The sequence below is a fragment of the Bos indicus genome, chromosome 18, assembly GCF_029378745.1.
Source record: "Bos indicus isolate NIAB-ARS_2022 breed Sahiwal x Tharparkar chromosome 18, NIAB-ARS_B.indTharparkar_mat_pri_1.0, whole genome shotgun sequence".
NCBI classification, from domain to species: domain Eukaryota; kingdom Metazoa; phylum Chordata; class Mammalia; order Artiodactyla; family Bovidae; genus Bos; species Bos indicus.
In genome coordinates this window covers 59,234,844-59,254,849 of record NC_091777.1, presented here as the reverse complement: position 1 = coordinate 59,254,849, position 20,006 = coordinate 59,234,844, and the positions used below count along the sequence as shown (strand labels likewise).

The 20,006-nt window shown below is 42.0% G+C and overlaps 2 protein-coding genes across 2 annotated transcripts in view; both read right to left on the bottom strand.

Annotated features, from left to right (window-relative positions):
* Positions 1–20,006, bottom strand: part of LOC109571940 (zinc finger protein 665-like) — a 348,725-nt gene that overhangs the window by 269,359 nt on the left and 59,360 nt on the right. The window lies entirely within an intron of this gene.
* LOC109571944 (zinc finger protein 616-like) lies at positions 1,171–14,703 on the bottom strand. The gene is made up of 3 exons (XM_019978474.2): positions 13,960–14,703; positions 10,606–10,732; positions 1,171–4,599 (listed from the first exon to the last, which is right to left on the bottom strand). The coding sequence occupies exons 1-3, from the start codon at positions 14,014–14,016 to the stop codon at positions 3,203–3,205; spliced, it is 1,581 nt and encodes a 526-aa protein (XP_019834033.2). The 5' UTR covers positions 14,017–14,703; the 3' UTR covers positions 1,171–3,202.

Below are 20,006 nucleotides of genomic sequence, written 5' to 3'. Positions count from 1 at the left end.
CGTATTGCACCATTGATTGCTCATTGGTTCAACTGTAACACTTTTAATAAAACCTTAAAATTCGGTGGGATAATCACAATGGAAAGAAAGGTTTTGGCATAACATTTGGAGTCCTGCATGTCCGACGACAGAGGATGAGATGGTTGGATGGGATCACCGACACAATGAGTTTGAGTAAACTGGGAGTTGGTGATGGACAGGGAGGGCTGGCGTGCTGCAGTCCATGGGGTCACAAAGAGTCGGACATGACTGAGCGACTGAACCAAACTGTACGTGGAGTCCTGCTGTTGAGGCGGAAGTGATTCAGAGGCCTGGGAACTGAAACCTGGTCTGGTGGCCAGGTTGGGGTTGGGTGGGGGTTGATGTGGGGTGCTGGTGGGTGCTGGTGGGGTGGGGCTGGATGTGGGGTGCTGGCTGGACCCAGGAATATTCCTGCAATTAGAATTTAAGCAGTTTAAGTAAACAAGAACTGGCTTTATGTAGGGATGACAAGCTAGAATGTGAAACACACAACTCTTAGAAAGGGCTACTTCATACTAACACTTCTAAGGAGAAAAATGTCTCGACATTCCACTTCTTCAAGGATCAAGCTTATTAGTCACTGCAGTGACCCAGCGAAAGGGCACCCTGAGGGCAAAGCAGGATTGAGAAAAGCAGGCACCATACTGTGCTTTGGACATTCTGGCCTTGGTATTTCAGGAAGGGTCTCTTGGGTCCATCCACCTCTTCAGCAAGTCCAGAGAAGTTTGGGGGAGTCTCTCCTGGTTTTCAGGTTATTGTTTGATGACCCCAATTTTGTTTGGCAGTGTTTTAACATGCATAGCACCCAGTTAAAAGACACTGAGTAGAACTTCCCTGGTGGTCTAGTGGTAAATAATCCACCTCCCAATGCATAGGACCCGGGTTTGATCCCTGATCTGGGAGGATACCACGTGCCTCGGAGCAACTAAGCCCGTGCAACACAAGTACTGCGCCTCTGCTCTAGAGCCTGTGCTCTGCAACAACAAACAGTAGCCACAGCAAAGAGAAGCCTGCACACAAGAAACTAGAAAGTTGCTTCTCCTTGCTACAACTAGAGAAAGCCCACATGCAGCAAAAAGAGGCTCAGCACAGCCAAAAAAAAAAGACTGAGTCCTCTGGACTGACCAAAAGAAGCATCAAAACGCCAGTCTCCAAACATACCCCAGCCAAGTTTCTGTGGAGAATTCATAGCCCGATTGCTGCAAAAAGAGAAAGAACCCAGCACAATGAAGACTTAGCATAGCAAAAATAAATTTTAAAGATTATTAAAGAGAGAAAAAAACTTTTAATGAGGAATGAACTCTTCTTTATAAAAGTTTCTGTTCCATGCTTATGATGACAAAGCGTCAAATATTTGTATAAGAAAAACTTGTTTACATCATAATATATAATACTTAAGTCAGTACTTCAATGTAATGGAATGTCAGATTACTATATGATCACTTCATGGTAATTAGCAATTTACTTCTTGTTGAAAAGTTGTAATATATTTTCTCTCATTTCTTTGTTGTCTGTTTCTCAAAGATCTGTCAGTTGCGGACAGCAAGGCACATTGTAAAATATAAAGTCTTAAGAAGACATTAGAATTTATTTTCACCAAAATTATCAACTTGGCACTATTTATGAATCTTTCTATGTGTATTATCTGACTGAACTCATGTGCTAAAGGAACTGTCTTTCTTTACATTTACAGGGCACCTACTATGTTCCCTGTCATTGTCTACGTGCATTTTAATGTTACAAAAGTCTCAAAATAACCCACTGACTTATGTATTTGTTAGTGTAAGGCAGGAAAAAAATGTAAATTAAACATTAAATCTGGGTCATAACATATGGATAGAAAGAGTAATGCTAAGGAAAAACTATTGAAAAAAACAAAAGAAATAGGATGGCAGGATTTAAGAGATTAGCACTGAAACATATATAGTACCATATGTAAAAGAGCCAGTGGGAGTTTGATGTAAGAGCGAGTGCTCTCGGATAATCTGCAGGAATACGGTGGTGAGAGAGGTGGGTTCAGGAGGGAGGGGACATATGTACGCCTATGGCCTAACATGATAATGTACAGCAAAAACCATCACAATATTGAAAAAAAATAAAAAATTAAGTGATGGTGAGTTAGGCCTGAACACAGAATCAAAGCTTTCCCACACCTAACACATTTGTGTAGTTTTCCTCCAGTTTGAATTTTCTGAGGGTCAAAAAGTTGATATATTTTACCACATTCTCTACATGTCTAAGTTTTCACTGTCGTATGGATTCTCAGATGATCTGCAACGTCATTCCTTGTGATTGAAGGGTTTGCCACATAAATAACATTTATGTGGTTTCTCTCCTGTATGAACTGCCTAATGGGCATTTCATGCTGAACATGCACTAGAAACTGCCACATTCATTTTACTTGTATCTTTTCTATACAGTATGAATTCTCTGAATTATACGGCCTGAACACTGACTAAAGGCTTTGTCACACTCACGACATTTGCACTAAAATGTTTCTCATAACTGTCACATTTCTAATGTTTCTCTCTAGTGTGAATTCTCTGATGGTTTCTAAGTTCATCATTTCAAATAAAGCACTGGCCATATATATCATATTTATATGGTTTCTCTCCTGTCTGAACTGCCTGATGATGAGTTATGGATGACTGTGCCTAAATGGTTTGTCAAAATTTTTATATTTGTAAGGTTCTCTCCAGTATGAATTCTCTGATGAACTGCAAGGTTTGCATTCACACTGAAAGCCCTGCCACATATACCTCATTTATATGGTTTCTCTCCAGTATCAACTCTGATGAACAGCAAGGTTTCCAGTATGACTAAACACCTTGCCACACACATCACATTTATGTGGTTTCTCTCCAGTATGAATTCTCTGATGAAGTTCAAGTCTTGTCTTGTAGTTTGATTAAAGGCCTTGCCACATACATCACATTTATATGGTTTCTCTCCAGTATGAATTATCTGATGAACTGCAAGGCCTGTAGTTTGACTAAAGGCCTTGCCACACACATCACATTTGTATGGTTTCTCTCCAGTATGAACACTCCGATGAACAGCAAGGTTTGAACTTACTCTGAAAGCCTTGCCACATATATTACATTTCTATGGTTTCTCTCCAGTATGAAGTCTCCGATGAACAGTAAGGTTTCCAGTATGACTAAATGCCTTGCCACACACATCATTTATAAGGTTTCTCTCCAGTATGAATTCTCCGATGAAGTCCAAGTTTTGCACTCTGATTAAAGGCCTTGCCACATACATCACATTTATATGGTTTCTCTCCAGTATGAACTCTCTGATGAACAGCAAGGCTTGAACTTACACTGAAAGTCTTGGCACATATACCACAATTACATGGTTTCTCTCTAGTATGAACTCTCCAATGAACAGAAAAGTTTCCAGTACGACTAAATGCCTTGCCACACACATCACATTTATATGTTTTCTCTCCAGTATGAACTCTCCGATGAACAGAAAGGTTTCCAGTATGACTAAATGCCTTGCCACACACATTACATTTATATGGTTTCTCTCCAGTATGAATTCGCCAATGAACTTCAAGCTTTGCAGTTTGACTAAAGGCTCTGCCACAAATATGATATTTATGTGGTTTCTCTCCTGTATGGAATCTCTGATGAACTGCAAGCTTTGCAGCTTCATTAAAGTCCATGCCACATATATCACATTTATATGCTTTCAATCCAGTATGAAGTCTCTGATGAACAGTAAGGTTTGCAGTATGACTAAACGCCTTATCACATACATTGCATTTGTATGGCTTCTTTTCAGTATGAATTCTCTGATGAACTGCAAGGTTTGAAGTTTGACTAAAGGCCTTGCCACATACATCACATTTATATGGTTTTTCTCTCATATGGTATCTCCAATGAATTACAATTTTTGCAGCTTGATTAAAGGCCTTGCCACATACATCACATTTATGTGGTTTCTCTCCAGTATGAATTCTCCAATGCATTGCAAGTTTTGTAGTTTGATTAAAAGCCTTGTCACACATGTCGCATTTATATGGTTTTCCTCCTGTATGGATTCTTTGATGTCTAGTGAGTTCTGAGTCCTGAAGAAAGGTTATGTCACACTCATTACATTTGCCAGGTCTTTTCTTTTGTGGTTCATGGTCTGGTAACAGTTCTGAAGGGTGCATAGCAGCATTCTCATGTTTATGAGAAAAGCCTTTGCAGACATTACAAGTTCTCTGAGCCAATAAACCTGAGGCACTGACGTTTGTCACAACTTGACTACATTCAAAAATTATCCCTTCACACTGTACCATCTGCAGTTCATCCTGAGGTTGATCCGTGCCTTTCAAAAGGTCTATTTCCTGCATCACTTCTACTATGATGATCTCTTCCATCAGTGAGGTTTTGTTATGGGATGTAGACAATCCTTTGTCATTTCTTTCGTCATCTGTCCACAGACAATCCTGGATCTTCCTGAGGCGAAAATCTTTGATTTCAGGGCTTTCAGCTCTTCCAAACATCACTCGTTGAAAAATTTCCCCTTTACCACTGCTTGCTTTTGTCTGTAATTTCTTGGTCATATGTATATGAGACATATCTACAAGACATAAAGAACCACAGGTATTCTATTAGTTACAATTCATAAATAAATTATTTCTTGTCAAACACACAATATTATGCCAAAAGTCATATCCATCCTGAACAGAATTACGAATCTTCGCAATGATGATCTTAAAACTATAGAACACTAAAGGAATAGAACTCTTTATTAAGAGTGACCATAGGTAATTCAAATTAACTTTAGGGTAGTGTAGTTTCAAACACAATCAGAAAACATTCATTTTATGCAAACTCATGTCAGTTCACAAAGAAAACTTATTTTCCCACCATGACCTCAAAGCTCATCCTACTTTGTACTAAACACACTGCTGTCTCATAATTGAGGAGACACTAATGGTATATTGTACACACTTTTTGCATACTTGTACATATTTAAAAGGTAAAGAACATACAGGACTATAGAGGTGACTCAGTGGTAAAGAAACTGCCTGCCAGTGCAGAAGACACGGCACAGGGGGATACAATCCCTGGGAAGAAAAGATCCCCTGGAGCAGGAAATCACAACGCAGTGCACTATTCTTGCCTTAAAAAAATTCCATGGATAGGAAAGCTTGGTGGGCTACAGTTCATGAGATCACAAAGAGACACACAGGACTGAGCAACTGAGCAAACAAGCATCAAACAGGCAATGCATTGGAATGGTAAATAATGCAAAAGAAGCATTCTAATGAATAATGTAAAAAATAAATGGCAGTTAGTAACTGTTCAACAAATATGGCATTGAGAAAATAAAGAATTCTGTAAACTATATATATATATATTTGCTGGACCATGTGGCTTATGAGATCTTGGTTCCCTGACCATGGATTAAATCCATGCTCGCTGCAGTGAAACTCCTGAATCCTATCCACTGGACTGTCAGGGAATTCCCTAAAATAATTTAAAAAATAAAAAAATAAACACTTTTCTAAATACCTGTTAGAAATCTATCAGTAGATAGACATATAGGCATTTTATGACATTAATGAGTGGTTCATGTCAGTTCTATTGTGTAATACAAAAAGACCGTCATTTTTAAAAAACAAAAAATGAGCGAAACATTCTCTGCTTACACAATAATCATTCAATACATCAACTCCCTATCTACACAGTAACCTAAACTCACCCAGTTCATTGGCTCCAAGATATATGTAAAGGAACAAGCTTTGGGGCTTCCCTTGTGTCTCAGAGGTAAAGAATCCACCTGCTAGTGCAGGGCACACAGGTTTGATCCCTGATCTGGGAAATTCCCACATGCTTGAGAACAACTAAGCCTGTAGGCCACACGTGATGATTCTGTGCTCTAGAGCTGGGGAGTCACAACTTCTGCGCAAACACACAGAGACCACGCATTGCAACAAGAGAATCCACTAGAATGAGAAGTCCATGCACCGTAACTAGAGGGTAGCCCTTGCTCGCTGCAAGCAGAGAAAAGACCCTGAAGCAACAAAGACCCAATGCAGCCAAAAACAAATTTTAAATAAAATTTTAACATACTGTTATGAAGATAAAGGAATGTGATTGGAAAACCTAGTTAACTAGAGTCAGAGACAACTCTCTGGGAACGAAATGTAAAATAACAACATACAAGATGTAATGTAGACAGAGAGACATGTCACAATAAGCATGACAGGAAGTAAATATATCTTTTAGGCAAAAGTAACCTTTAAGGCAAACTCCCTGAGGTCCAGTAGTTAGGACCATGTGCTTCCACTGTAGGGGGCACAGATTCCATCCATGAATGGGGAACTAAGAGCCAGACTGCATGTGGCACAGCAAAAAAATAATAATAGTAATAACCTAATTTTTTCTATAAAACACACAAGAGTCTATGCCCCCTAACAGCACTAATTACCACAGGAGGGGGACAAGGGGAAGTAAATCCCTTTGAAATAGCTCATCACATGCTACCCAAAGTCAAGCAACAAAATTGACAGGAGTCAAATGACAGATTGTTGCAGAACATATAAAGACCTTGCCTTTTGGGACCTCTTTTCTTGGAGTCCACTTTCCATGAAACCTCTCTCTTTTAAAAAAAAAATCACTTTGTTCATTTAGAAACAGCCATCTGTAGGTCAGAAGTACTTTCCATTTTCCTTAATAAAAAGTAATTTTGAGGTAGGAGTTGGAAGGCCTGCAGGTTGGACATCTACAGTCAGCTACCCTCCTCTTGCATGCCCTGAGATAAGAGATAGGTCGGCTCCGGTTGAGGAATTTACAGCCAACAAAAACAGGGTAAACAGGCAGTTTGTCTCTTAATTCAAGGGAACAGTCATGGCAAGGACAAAGAAAGGAAAAAACCCTGTCTGATGAAGGAGACAGTACACAAGTGCAGAAAGGTGCCTTGGAGTCAAAAGTGAGAGGATCAGTCCAGGCCATAATGAGTTTTGCTCCTCTGAGAAGCCTTTACTTCAAGATCCAGGGTGCCTGTGTACCCAAGGGGAGGGTCCTGAGACAAATTAACCAGGAGGGACAAAGCAAGGTGATTGGCCCACATTCCTCATACCTTTCTTTCTAAAAACACACATCTTACTTTCCTTAAGCAACCATGAGCTGTCCGTTATTTTAGCATTTTGTAGACTGGTGAACATAAATACCAGTGATAATGTCTAAGAATATTTGCTTTCTTATAGAGAACATCTCAGGGTGGCACCAAATGTATTCATTAATAGGCCCAAATCTCTTTAGTTTGTCTGTAAAAGGAAATGAGTTTTCAATAATCTGTATTTCAGAATCTTATTTTATTTGGAAATGACCTAGATATTCAACGAACTTTCATCACTTAGTTTAGCACAACCCTAGAAATTCAGGTTATTCAAATCTGGAGAGATTATTTTAGACAGACATTTCTAAGTATAATCATTCCTAACAGAGTTTATCTAAAAGCTCCAATCGCATTTGCATTCTTTCTTTAAAAGTTTCTTCACTCGAGTTACTTTAAGTGTTGACAAACTTACTTAACATTAAACCTAGGTACAATAAAAGTATTAGACAATGTTCAGAACGCAAAACATGTCTTAATTAGATTAGCAAACAAACATTAATACTAGATATTTAATACTGAATATTTCCCAGTTCACACGAACCTGAAATTCATTTAGGTTAACTTCTCTTGTAATTTTTTGATTTGTAAGTGCTTACTTTTTTTATTTTTTTAACAAACAATTGAATTAGAGCTCATTTACAAATTAACCTCAGCAATATTATCTAAAAACAAAGACACATGCTGAGACAAACATAAATGCAGATGGACAGACATGAGAGCTCTCATAATTTCCTGCTTGAGATTTAAAATGTCTCTTTCACCTTTTTCTTCCCACCCCTCGCCCCATGGTTTAAAATTCTAATTTACCCAAGACTGAAATCCCTGGGAAAATGGGTTACGTACTTCAAGGACATGGCGTAGGTTGCATGCTATGCAGGGCTACTTCAGTCCTATCCAACCCCCTGCAACCCTATGGACTCTAGCCCACCAGGCTCCTCTGTCCATGATGGGACTCTCCAGGCAAAAATACTGGAGTGGGTTGCCACTCACTCCTCCAGGGGATCTTCCCTACCCAGGGGTCAAATCCACATCTCCTGTGTCTCCCCCAGGGGCTGGCAGGTTCTTTACCACTAGAGTCATCTGGGAAGCCCTGGCAAAGGTTAACCTTAAGCTTTTTTTTGGCATGCCTTTTTAACAAGCTTGCTGGTTTTAATTCTACATTTAAAAAGAACCGGTTTTTCACTTTCAAAGAAAAAAAAAATCATCTTACCCAGTTTTCTCCAGAGTCTAAACAGTATCATGGCCATGCTGTATCAAACAAGTTATCTTTCCTTTCCATAGTAATAGCTTTTCAGCTAAAATACAGATCAAATAGTGCTCAAATTGACTGTGATAACAGGGTCAGAAGGACTGATAAAAATCTTGGAACGTCCCTCCAGGGAGATGGGAGTCTTTAATCAGAAGAATCTAAAGGGGTAAACAAACTTGCTAGAGTGGGGGAACCTGAGCTCCCCCTCCCTGCTCAGAGACTGGGGCAGTTAGAAGGGGACCAGCTGATGGAGAGGGAGACAGAGGGGTTGGGAGGGGTGTAAGGCCACAACAGGACAAAGAATGGAGAGAGAAATGCAGTAGGGGACACTATTGGAGCTGTGGGCTGACTAAAGAGAGTCGACTTAAAAAGTGAAGATTTGATCAACCAAAATATAATGTGACATTGTAATATGGGTGATCATCCTCACAAATCGCGTGGTTCTTTTTGCAGTTGTAACTTCTCTTTAGACAGTTTTAAGTTACCTTTATTTACCTCACGGTAGGCAGAGAGGAGGATCCAGGAGCCAACTTGGATGGTGCTAAGCCTGGGGTTGGTTGGCAAGGGCCCCTGCAAAGGCTGAACAATCTCACGATTTGTCCCCTAACTTATCTATGGTGCTGCAAGCCTGGCATTCACAGGAGACAGTCAGACATTCACACTCAGGGCAGTTTCCATGCAGGTTAGAAGCAAGGTCAGAAGAATGCACTGCTTTGTCTTGAAGCCTAAACAAGACTATTTATTTAATTTCGCTAACAACCTGGTGGCTCCATGGTAAGAATCTGCTTAGTAATGCAGGAGACATGGGTTCGATTCTTATTCTGGGAAGATCTCACATGTCACAGAGAATAAGTTGATGAACCACAGATACTGAGCTTGTATGGTAGAACTACTCAAGCCCATGTGCCTAGGGCCTGTGCTTCACAACAAAAGAAGCCACCACAATGAGTGACCGTGCTCCCCCCAACTAGAGAGTAGCCCTTTCTCATCTCAAATAGACAAAAGTCCACACAGCACAAAAGACCCAGTACAGGCCAAAAAAAAAAAAAAAAAGTCCTTGCCTTCATCTCTGTGGGTGCTACAGCACCACTGGAGGGTACTGTACATTTCACATGTCAAAGAACAGAGCCATAAATTAGGAAGACGAAAAATATCCTGTGAGTGTTCACAAACATTAAACATCTGTTTTCTCACAGAACTCTCCCAGTTGGAGAGTTTCCCAAACACCATGAACGGTGTGGCTTCCTCTCTGTCCTTGTGACAGTTGACCTGTGATTGTACTGTGGATACTTTCCCACTCATCTGGATGTTTGCTATTAGCATCTCATTCTCCACAATCCAGGGGTCTTCTTTATTGTGCCACAAGAATGGAGATAATGTTCAAATCAGAAACAGAAATTCCTACTCAGAAGTAATGCCACATACTGTGGCTTCTTCCAGAATCTAACCTGTCTCTCTTTTTTTTAATAAACATATCTGTCATTTTTAATACATTGGTGTATTCATTTCTTTTGGCTCGGGTGAGTGTTCGTTGCTGCTTGGCCTTTTCCCCAAGTTCAGCAAGTAGGGGCTACGCTCCAGTTGCAGTGCTCGTGCTCCTCACTTGCTGCGGCTTCTCCTGGGTGCACGGGCTTCAGTAGTTGCAGCTTCCAGGCTCTAGAGTGCTGGCTCGTAGTTGAGGCACAGAGGCGTAGCTGCTCTGTGATGTGTGGATCTTCCCAGACCAAGGATCCAACCCGTGTCTCCTGCATTGGCAGGTGTAGAATCCAGCTCTTTTGTCAGCCAAGGAGTGAGGACATTATAAACAGACAGAAAAATACTTTTCAAATGAATTTATGATCTGCCTCCTTCTCAATGCACAGGGAACAGTATAATATACAGTACAACATGCAGCAGGTATCTAGTTCCTATCTAAGAACTACTGAACCAAGAACACAGGGCTAGAAAACAGGCAACTGGATATTTCAAAGTTTGAAATCAGCTTTATAAACACTCGAGCTGTGGAGAAACTCCTTGTATATCACACATTGGGCAGGTTACCTGAAGGAAAGACAAGTTTAACCTTCTGATGCCAATCAGGAAGCTTTACATGTATGAGTCAGCAATGTTTTGAGCTTAGTTAACAAAAACAGGGGATCTCTAAAGGTAAAGAGGGAACATGCAGAGGTACCCCAGGGCAGATCCCCATGCTGGAGGGAAATGATCCTCACCCACAGACAGCAGGTTCCTGAGGGTCTCCACCATCATATCCTTGTACAAAGACCTCTGGGCAGGGTCAAGGCATTCCCACTCCTCAGGAGTGAAATCTATGAACACATCCTTGAAGCTCAACTGTGCCTGAAATGAAAACACATTTCACCAACGGGCCCTGATGATGATTCTTAGTTTCACACAAAATGAGAAGAGGTGAGAGGGGTAAAGCTCAATTCAGTTGAAGTAATATTCTGATAGATCCATTAAAAGCTGCTTGAAGCCAACTGTTGCTCTCTAATATAATTTATAATTTCCTCTTTTTTCCTAAGATTATGATATCCTGCAATCAACATGAATTTGTCATGTATGTGGACAATACATGAAAAATACACAAATTAAAACCAGCACCGGGTTGTCTACGCAGAAGTGTTACATTCAACACAGTGAGTGACATAGTGTCACTATCTAGATGAGTTACAGCAAGACTGGTGTCTTCAGAGATGACAAAGTCCACAGTGACTTTAAAAGAACACACATTGTGATGATGACAACATCATCACACTGACGACAGGTGTTTCAGCACATCCTACACACTAAGCATTACTCTAAAGACTTCACACGGATGAACTTGTCATCAACATAACAGCACGTTAGAGAAAGATCTGTGTCCACCTTACTGGGGAGAAAACTCTGTCACTCTAAGAAATCGCTCAGATCAAACAGTTAAGAAATGAGGCTACAGCACCTGAGCTCAGGTGGTAGGGAGAGACAACTGAACCCAAAGAATCAACCAGTTAACTACCTGAGAAGGAAAGAGCATCCACAGAGAGTTCCCTGAGACACCTGAAACAAGCTCAAGGAAGCCGAAATACAATAGAACAGCATAAATGGTCATGATACAGGGTCACACCCTCTCCGTGGCAACCCACACAATGTCAATAATCTTACTACAATTTACATCATTTGTGTGATGATGTAGAAAGAACTTAACGCCATGAAATACACTTAAGATACAACTGAAACTGCTACAAAGCATACACCATTATTTATGAGATGGTGTTTTTGTAATAAAACCATGGAGTTACATACCCATGCATTCATGCATGCATGTGTAAACACACAATTGATTGAAACAAAAAGAGTTGTCTTTATTTTTTTTTTCATTCTATCAAAATTTATTCTGCATCAGCTTTGAGCCTCAAACTTGAAATACAGCAGTAAACATGATGGAGCTTACAATCTAGCAGCCAGCCAGCCAATATCATCATCTAGCAGCCAGCCAGCCAATTTCATCCACAATTTTAATGTTACTACTGAAATAAGTGCTCTGACACAGGCCTGGTGCTAGGACAAGATAAAACAGAAAGTCTTAATCTACACTGAGAAATCAGACAAGGTCTCTGTGGGGAAGAAACATTTAGGATTGGTAAGGCGGGAAATGGAAGAGTGTTGCAAGCAGAGAGAAAAGCCTGAGTGCCAGCTCTGAGGCAGGAAGATATTTACTGAACAGAAAATCAGCCAGTGTGACTGGCACACAGCAAATGTATATGGGGTGATGCCAGGCAGAGGCTAATTTATGCAAAATCTATGGATTTAGGACTTGATTCCAAAAGCTACAGGAAGTCACTGAAGAATCAGCAAGAGGAAAGTTAGACGCTTAGATCTGTTTTTCAGAGCTCAATCTGCTGTGGGCAGAAGTTGTTGTTTACCTGCTTACTCATGCCAGACTCTTTGCAACCCCCCTGACGGCAGCCCCGCCAGCTGCTCTATCCATGGAATTCTCCAGGCAAGAATATTGGAGTGGGTTCCCATTCTCTTCTTTCATTTTACTTCTTCATTCAGTAACTATGTCAACATTCTATTTCTTTTTCAAAGCTTATTTATTTTGCTTATGTTGGGTCTTCGTTGCTGTGAGTGGGCTTTCTCCTGTTACAGCTCCAGTGCAGGGGCTTCTCATTGCAGTGGCTTCTCTTATTTCGGAGCACACACTCTAGAGTGTGGGGGCTCCCGGGCTCTAGAGCACAGGCTCAGTAGTTGTGGCCCATGGGCTTAGTTGCTCTGAGGCATCTTCCCGGACCTGGGATGGAACCCGTGCACCCTACATTGGCAGGCACATTGGTAGTTACTGTACTACCAGGAAGTCCTCAACATTATCTTACTCTAGTTCAAAAAAAATAAAAAGTAACACAAGCAGAAAATAACATACAGAAGATTTCTTCCAATCTTTATAAAATACCTGTATTTAAAAATATGTGGCCCTCCCTACAGGTAAGTGGTAAAGAATCCACTGGACAATACAAGAAGTGTGGGTTGTTGCCTGGTCTGAGATCCCACATGCTGAGGGGCAACTAAGCCCGTGAGTCTCAATTCCTGAGCCAGAGATCTAGAGCCCAGGAAGTGAAACGACTGAAGCCAGCGGGCTCTAGAGCCTGGGCTGCAAGACAAGAGAAGCCACCACAATGAGAAGTGTGTGCACTGTACCAGAGAGTGGCCACCACTCGTCAGAACTAGGGAAAAGACACTGAAGCAATAAAGATACAGTGTAGGAAATGAATATATTTTAAAAATCATAATGTGATTTTTATCATTAATTTTAGGTATATTTAATTTTAATATTAACAAAATCCAAAATTTATTATTTTATTTCATTAGGAAAATACTGAATCAAGATTAGAAAAGTTGGAGAATTCCCTCATGGTCCAGTGGTTAAGATCCCTCACTTCCACTGCAGGGTTTCAGGTTCGATCCCTACTCAGCAAACTAAGACCCTGGAGAATGCATCATGTGGTCAAAAAAGAAAGAAAAAAATCTTAGTAAGCCTGATTTCACAGTTTAAATTAGATGGTGTAATGAAACACTCCCTAGCCCTGACATCTCTTTCTGAATGTGCCATTCCATTCCCAAACACTTAAGTTTTCAAGGAGGTGCTCATTTAGTTTTAAATGTACTATAAAAAGTGAGAACTGATTTGCACTCATTGGCCTCTTTTGCAGATTTTACCGTGTACTGTATGTGTTAATACCTGAGGTCCACGTACAGCTTCTTTACCCTGGTTGACAGAGAGCAGACAGCACATCCAGATGGGCCCTAAACAGTCCCTGCTGCCCAACAGCACTGAGACCCCATCTCCAACTCGTGTGTGAAAAGCCCTGCCCAGGATGGTGCTCAGGGGAGCCTCCTCACAAGCTCCGCATCACCGGGTCATGGGGAGACGGGATCTAAGTGGAGACGACAGGCCCTGAAGGAAGGCCCCGGGTGAGTGTGCGTGTACAGGAGTCAGACAGGACACTCGAGATTCAGACATGATTAGCGATCCTGAGAAGGGCATTTCAGGAAGGCAGTGTGAGAATCCACTGAGAATATGACCCTACCTGAGAAAGAGCCATGCCTGACTCCTGTTCTTTCTTCTTCTGGGCCTCTTCGTCCATGAGTCTTCACAGTTCTACCATGAAAGTTGAAAACATGCTGCTTAATGCTTAGAGTCAACACCTCCCCTTCCTGAACCCCAACCACACACACAGGGAAGCCCTCACCTTGTGGAACAGACAGTCCTCTGTGGCCACTGTCTCAGGAGGGACTCAGGACAGTCAAGTGCCGCAGAGAGACCAACAGGGGCCTTTCCCACACTTTCCTTGGCCACACTCCCCTCCTGCTGAGGCCTCATGCACACAGCAGCAGGGGACAACTCTGCTGACCCCATGATGCCCTTCATGTCACACAGCAGGCCCTGGTCCAGCCCCACTCGCAGCAGAGCGCCCTCCCCTGCCCCAGGGCCCGACCTCAGTCTCAGAAGTGGAGGCTAAGAGCCCTGGTGTGCAATGCAGGATCCAGATCAGAATCATCTGTGGCTCTGTGCACATTCTTGGGGCAAGGCCCCACACGAGATCCTCAGGAGCGTGTCTGATGGGGGAGAACCAACTAACCAAAGGAGTATGTGTATACACACCATACACCCTGTGAGCATGTGACACATGTGTACACTGTGAAACATTTATCACAATCCATGAACCAACACATCCATCACCTCCAAATTCCCATGTTCTGTGTGTGGTGACAACACTGACGAGGTACTCTCCTGACAAATTCCCAGCATGTAGTAACAGAACAGGATTAACTATGGTCGGCATGCTGTGCATACCTCCCCAGGACACACTCATTTCACAACTCAAAGTCTGTACCTTTTGTCCAACATCTCCCCATCTTCCCCACCTCCCAGCCCCAGATGACCACCATCCTACCCTCTGGTACTAGTGAGTTTCATTTTTTTTTACATTCCATATAATGGAAGGACATATAATACCAGTCTTTCCCTGTCTGTCTTAATTCACTTACTATAATATTCTCTACATTTATCCAAGCTGTCCCAAGTGAGACAAATCTCCACAATTGTTTACAAGAAAGTCGCAGGTGAATAAACAAATCTTTATCCCAAACTACAAAAATAATTAAATGTAAAGAAATCAGAAAGCCAAAAGCAAAACCATCACAAAGAACATGTTTAAAGTTCCTTGAAAAGGCATCGTGTAGTAAGAGTCAGTCAGTTCTTGCCCCATTTCTTCTCTTACATAACCTCTACTCCTCACCAGGAATAGGGAAGGGGGTGACCCACACCTGAGAGAATCAAGTTACTGCCGCAGCCCACACCTCAACAGGCTCTACACATGCATGCTCTTTTAATACAAATAATTACAAAATACACATGCCTCACAGACAGAAGTTTTGCAATTCTCATTCTTATTTTTATAATTTAAAGAAACAAGATTTGCATTAGATTTTAAAGCCAAAAATTAATGTATAACGACTTAATAATTCTTACCCAACTGATTCAGCACTTTTCTGGATCTAGCCCCCACCATCACCTGCACACTAGCTGTTTCCACTCCATTTGGCTGATCTGTTTCCCTACTTCTTTCTATGTCTCCCTTTCTCTGCTCTCCTGCTGTGCCCGTCCTCCTCTCTACTTCTTCCCCGCCTCCCATTCCGCCTCTCTTTGCCAACTGTTTGCCTTCAAGTTGCTTTCTCTCCAACCTCCCTGGGGATCCTCAGTCTCCCTGTATTTCTGCTTTTCTTCTTCCATCTCTGCCTTCCCTCCCTCCCAACTCTCTGGCACTCCCAAATGGCTATGCTTCCTTTCAGCTCGTTCTTTTTCTCAGCTCCTTCAGTCACTGCTGCTGCTGCTGCTAAGTTGCTTCAGTTGTGTCCAATTCTGTGTGACCCCATAGACGGCAGCCCACTAGGCTCCTCTGTCCCTGGGATTCTCCAGGCAAGAATACTGGAGTGGGTTGCCATTGTTGTCTCCAAACCAAGTGTATGAGCCTCCAACAAAAATAATGATGACTGGACTTCAAGCAGTTGATCAAGTGTATACGCTCAATATGTGATCAGTGATTATAATAATGTTACTTTAGATATGGGAGTAATTTCCAGTTCCAGATGTTCAAGCTGGATTTAGAAAAGGCAGAGGAACCAGAGATCAAATGGCCAACATCTGCTGGATCATCAAAAAAGCAAGCATTCCAGAAAACATCTACTGCTGCTTTATTGACTACGCCAAAGCCTTTGACTGTGTGGATCAGAACAGACTGTGGAAAATTCTTAAAGAGATGGGAATACCAGACCACCTGACCTGCCACCTGAGAAATCTGTATGCAGGTCAAGAAGCAAGTTAGAACCAGACATGGAACAAAAGACTAGTTCCAAATAGGGAAAGGAGTACATCAAGGCTGTGTATTGTCACCCTGCTTATTTAACTTATATGCAGAGTACATCATGCCAAATGCCAGGTTGGATGAAGCACCAGCTGGAATTAAGATTGCTGGGAGAAATATCAATAACCTCACATATGCAGATGACACCAGCCTTATGGTAGAAAGTGAAGAAGAACTAAAGAGCCCCTTGATGAAAGTGAAAGAGGAGAGTGAAAAGGCTGGCTTAAAACTCAAAGTTCAGAAAACGAAGATCATGTCATCCGGTCCCATCACTTCATGGCAAATAGTTGGGGAAACAATGGAAACAGTGAGAGACTTTTTTTTTAGGGTGGGGGCCTCCAAAATCACTGCAGATGGTAACTGCAGCCATGAAATTAAAAGACACTTGCTCCTTGGAAGAAATGCTGTGACCAACATATACAGCATATTAGAAAGCAGAGACTTTATCAGAAAAGGTCCATGTAGTCAAAGCTATGGTTTTTCCAGTAGTTATGTATGGATGTGAGAGTTGGACTATAAAGAAAGCTGAGTGCCGAAGAATTGATGCTTTTGAACTGTCATGTTGGACAAGACTCTTGAGAGTCCCTTGGGCTGCAAGGAGATCAAATTAGTCAATCCTAAAAGAAATCAGTCCTGAATATTCTTTGGAAGGACTGATGCTAAAGCTGAAACTCCAATACTTTGGCCACTTGATGTCAAGAACTAACTCATTGGGAAAGACCCTGATGCTGGGAAGGACTGAAGGCAGGAGGAGAAGGGGACGACAGAGGATGAGATGGTTGGATCGCGTCACTGACACGATAGACATGAGTTCGAGTAAGCTCTGGGAGTTGGGGATGGACAGGGAGGCCTAGCGTCCTGCAATCCATGGGGTTGCAAAGAGTTGGACACGACTGAGTGACTGAATTGAACTGAGATATGGGAAGATGCAACAAGAAGGAATACTTTCCAGGACCATAACTAGAAGACAGGTCTGCAGAGATCTTTGACTATGGAGACCTAATCCACCAATAGCACATTGAGTGACCTGTCAGAAAAAGCCTTCTTCACAACTGAGAACAAGCCTTCCCAGCAACACGATACAAAATGTTCATGAAATGCCCCCCAAAACATGATTGGATGTACAACCACAAGAGGGCCATGTCAACTACAAATTGTCACTTCTCAAGGGCACTGCCAACGAGCAAAGGGCAAAGGCATTTACCCTCTGCCTCCACAGAGATTGAACCCCATTCTGCTAAAGCTATTGACTTTCAACAAGACTGGAGGGACTTCAGAGTGGAGCGAGGCACTCTGCTCCAGGGACTCTGGTAGGACTGGTCTGTAGAGAGTTAGATGTTTTTAGGAACAGACTTTATGATCTCAGTCCTTGCATCTCCTCCTATCCAGAGATGCACTAAATCCCTTCATGGTAACATCACATCCTCATGACTAACAAAAAACCTTTTGTGAAATGAGTGCTTCATGGTATTGAACTTCCCCTTCACCAAAACCTTATATATTGAACTTCCCCCACTGCTGCTTTGGAGCAGTCTCTCAGACTGCTCAGACTATTCTACTGATATGACCATTTAGCAAATATGACCATACTTTGCAGGGCATTTCATGACCATTTGGTCCCACGTTGCTGGGAAGGCTCATTCCCCGTTCTGAAGAAGGTTTTTGCTGATACGCCACTCAATGTGCTATTGCTGGACTAGGTCATAATAGTCAAAGATCTCTGGACACCTGTCAGAGCTATCTGAGATGCTGTCTTCCTGGCTGCTGTCCTCATTTTCCCCAAATAAAACTTAACTTGCAACTCTCAAGTTGTACATCTCTTTTAGTTGACACACCCTCTTCTGACAACAGGAGATGATGACTCTACACAAAGACATCACCAGATGGTCAATACCGAAATCAGATTGATTATGTTCTTGGCAGCTGAAGATGAGGAACCTCTATACAGTCAGCAAAAACAAGACTAGGAGCTGACTGTGGCTCAGATCATGAACTCCTTACTGCCAAATTCAGACTTAAATTGAAGAAAGTAGGGAAAACCACAAGACACCATTCAGGTATGACCTAAATAAAATCTCTTATGATTACACAGTAAAAATGACAAATAGATTCAAGGGAGTAGATATGATAGACAGAATGCCTGAAGAACTATGGACGGAGGTTCATGACATTGTACAGGAGGCAGTGATTAAGACCATCACAAGGAAAAAGAAATGCAAAAAGGCAAAATGCTTGTCTGAGGAAGCCTTACAAAGAGCTGAGAAAAGAAGAGAAGCGAAAGGCAAAAGAGAAAAGGAAAGATAAACCCATTTGAATGAAATGTTCCAAAGAATAGCCAGGAGAAATAAGAAAGCCTTCTTAAGTGGACAATGCAAAGAAATAGAGGAAAACAATAGAATGGGAAAGACTAGAGACCTCTTCAAGAAAATTAGAGATATCAAGGGAGCATTTCATGCAAAGATGGGCACAATAAAGGACAGAAATGGTATGGACCTAACAGAGGCAGAAGAGATTAAGAAAAGGTGGCAAGAATACACAGAAGAACGATACAAAAAGGATCTTAATGACCCAGGTAACCATGATGGTGTGATCACTCACCTAGAGCCAGACATCCTGGAATGTGAAGTCAAGTGGGCTTTAGGAAGCATTACTATGAACAAAGCTAGTGGAGGTGATAGAATTCCAGCTGAGCTATTTCAAATCCTAAAAGATGATGCTGTAAAAGTGCTGCACTTAATATGCCAGCAAATCTGGAAAACTCAGCAGTGGCCACAAGACTGGAAAACGTGAGTTTTCATTCTAATCCCAAAGAAAGGCAATGCCAAAGAATGTTCAAACTACTGCACAATTGCACTCATCTCACCCACTAGCAAAGTTATGCTCAAACTTCTTGATTGGAAGTCAGCTTTCAACATCAGCTCCTCCTCCTCATTGGGTGGGGGAATTTTCTTGTCCTTAGAGGGTCAAGCTTGGACTCGAATGGCTCAATGGAAATACACAAAATTTGGTAACTCATCTCAGATTTCAGCATAATGTCACCTTTTCCTTATGTTTTTGTGTTTAGTGCACACAAAGAAGCATGTCCTAGGGGGTCATTAACTTACTGAGCCCACCGGGCAGGATGTGGGGCTCATGCCACCGTTGTTTTATTCTTTGGGGGAAGGTCCTGTGCCTTTGCCACATGGTTTTGTGGCTGAGAAAACCTGCTTTCTTGACTGATCCTTTAACGTACAGAGTCTCCCATAGTTTTTTCTTTACCTACAATCTCCTAGTGGGATTAACTATTTAGTCACCTACTCTGTCTCTTTTTTCTATCCTTATCAACTTGATTTACTTTAGTCTGCTTGCCAGTCCTGGGCGACCCAGGTTCCTGTGTTGGGTCCCCATCTGGGGAGGTCTGACAGCAGTCTTTACTTTTAGCATGAATCATGCAAGTCTGAGGGGCTCGCTGGATGGTCTTCCACAGGTTAGGCTCCATTATGAACTTGTGAATCCGTTGTGGCTTCTCTCCTGGTGTGGGTGCTGTTACAGTATGCTGTGGCACGGTGTGCAAGAGGGCCTCAGGAGACAGGACAGTTCCTCATGCACACATCTCCCCCGGGTGTGGTGTGGTCCAGAGTGAATCCCCACTCCTTTTGTGGATACACCACCTGGTATTTGACAAGTTGATCTGTGGTGACCCTCTCATGGCTTGAAAATCGCCTGCCTTT

Coding starts and splice junctions, on each gene's coding strand:
- LOC109571944 (XM_019978474.2), bottom strand. CDS start 14,016: ATGGACGAAGAGGCCCAGAAGAAGAAAGAACAGGAGTCAGGCATGGCT. Junction 10,733..13,959: donor CAGGCATGGCTCTTTCTCAG/GTAGGGTCATAT, acceptor TTTTCATTTCAG/GCACAGTTGAGCTTCAAGGA. Junction 4,600..10,605: donor CAGGAACCTGCTGTCTGTGG/GTGAGGATCATT, acceptor TATGTCTTGTAG/ATATGTCTCATATACATATG.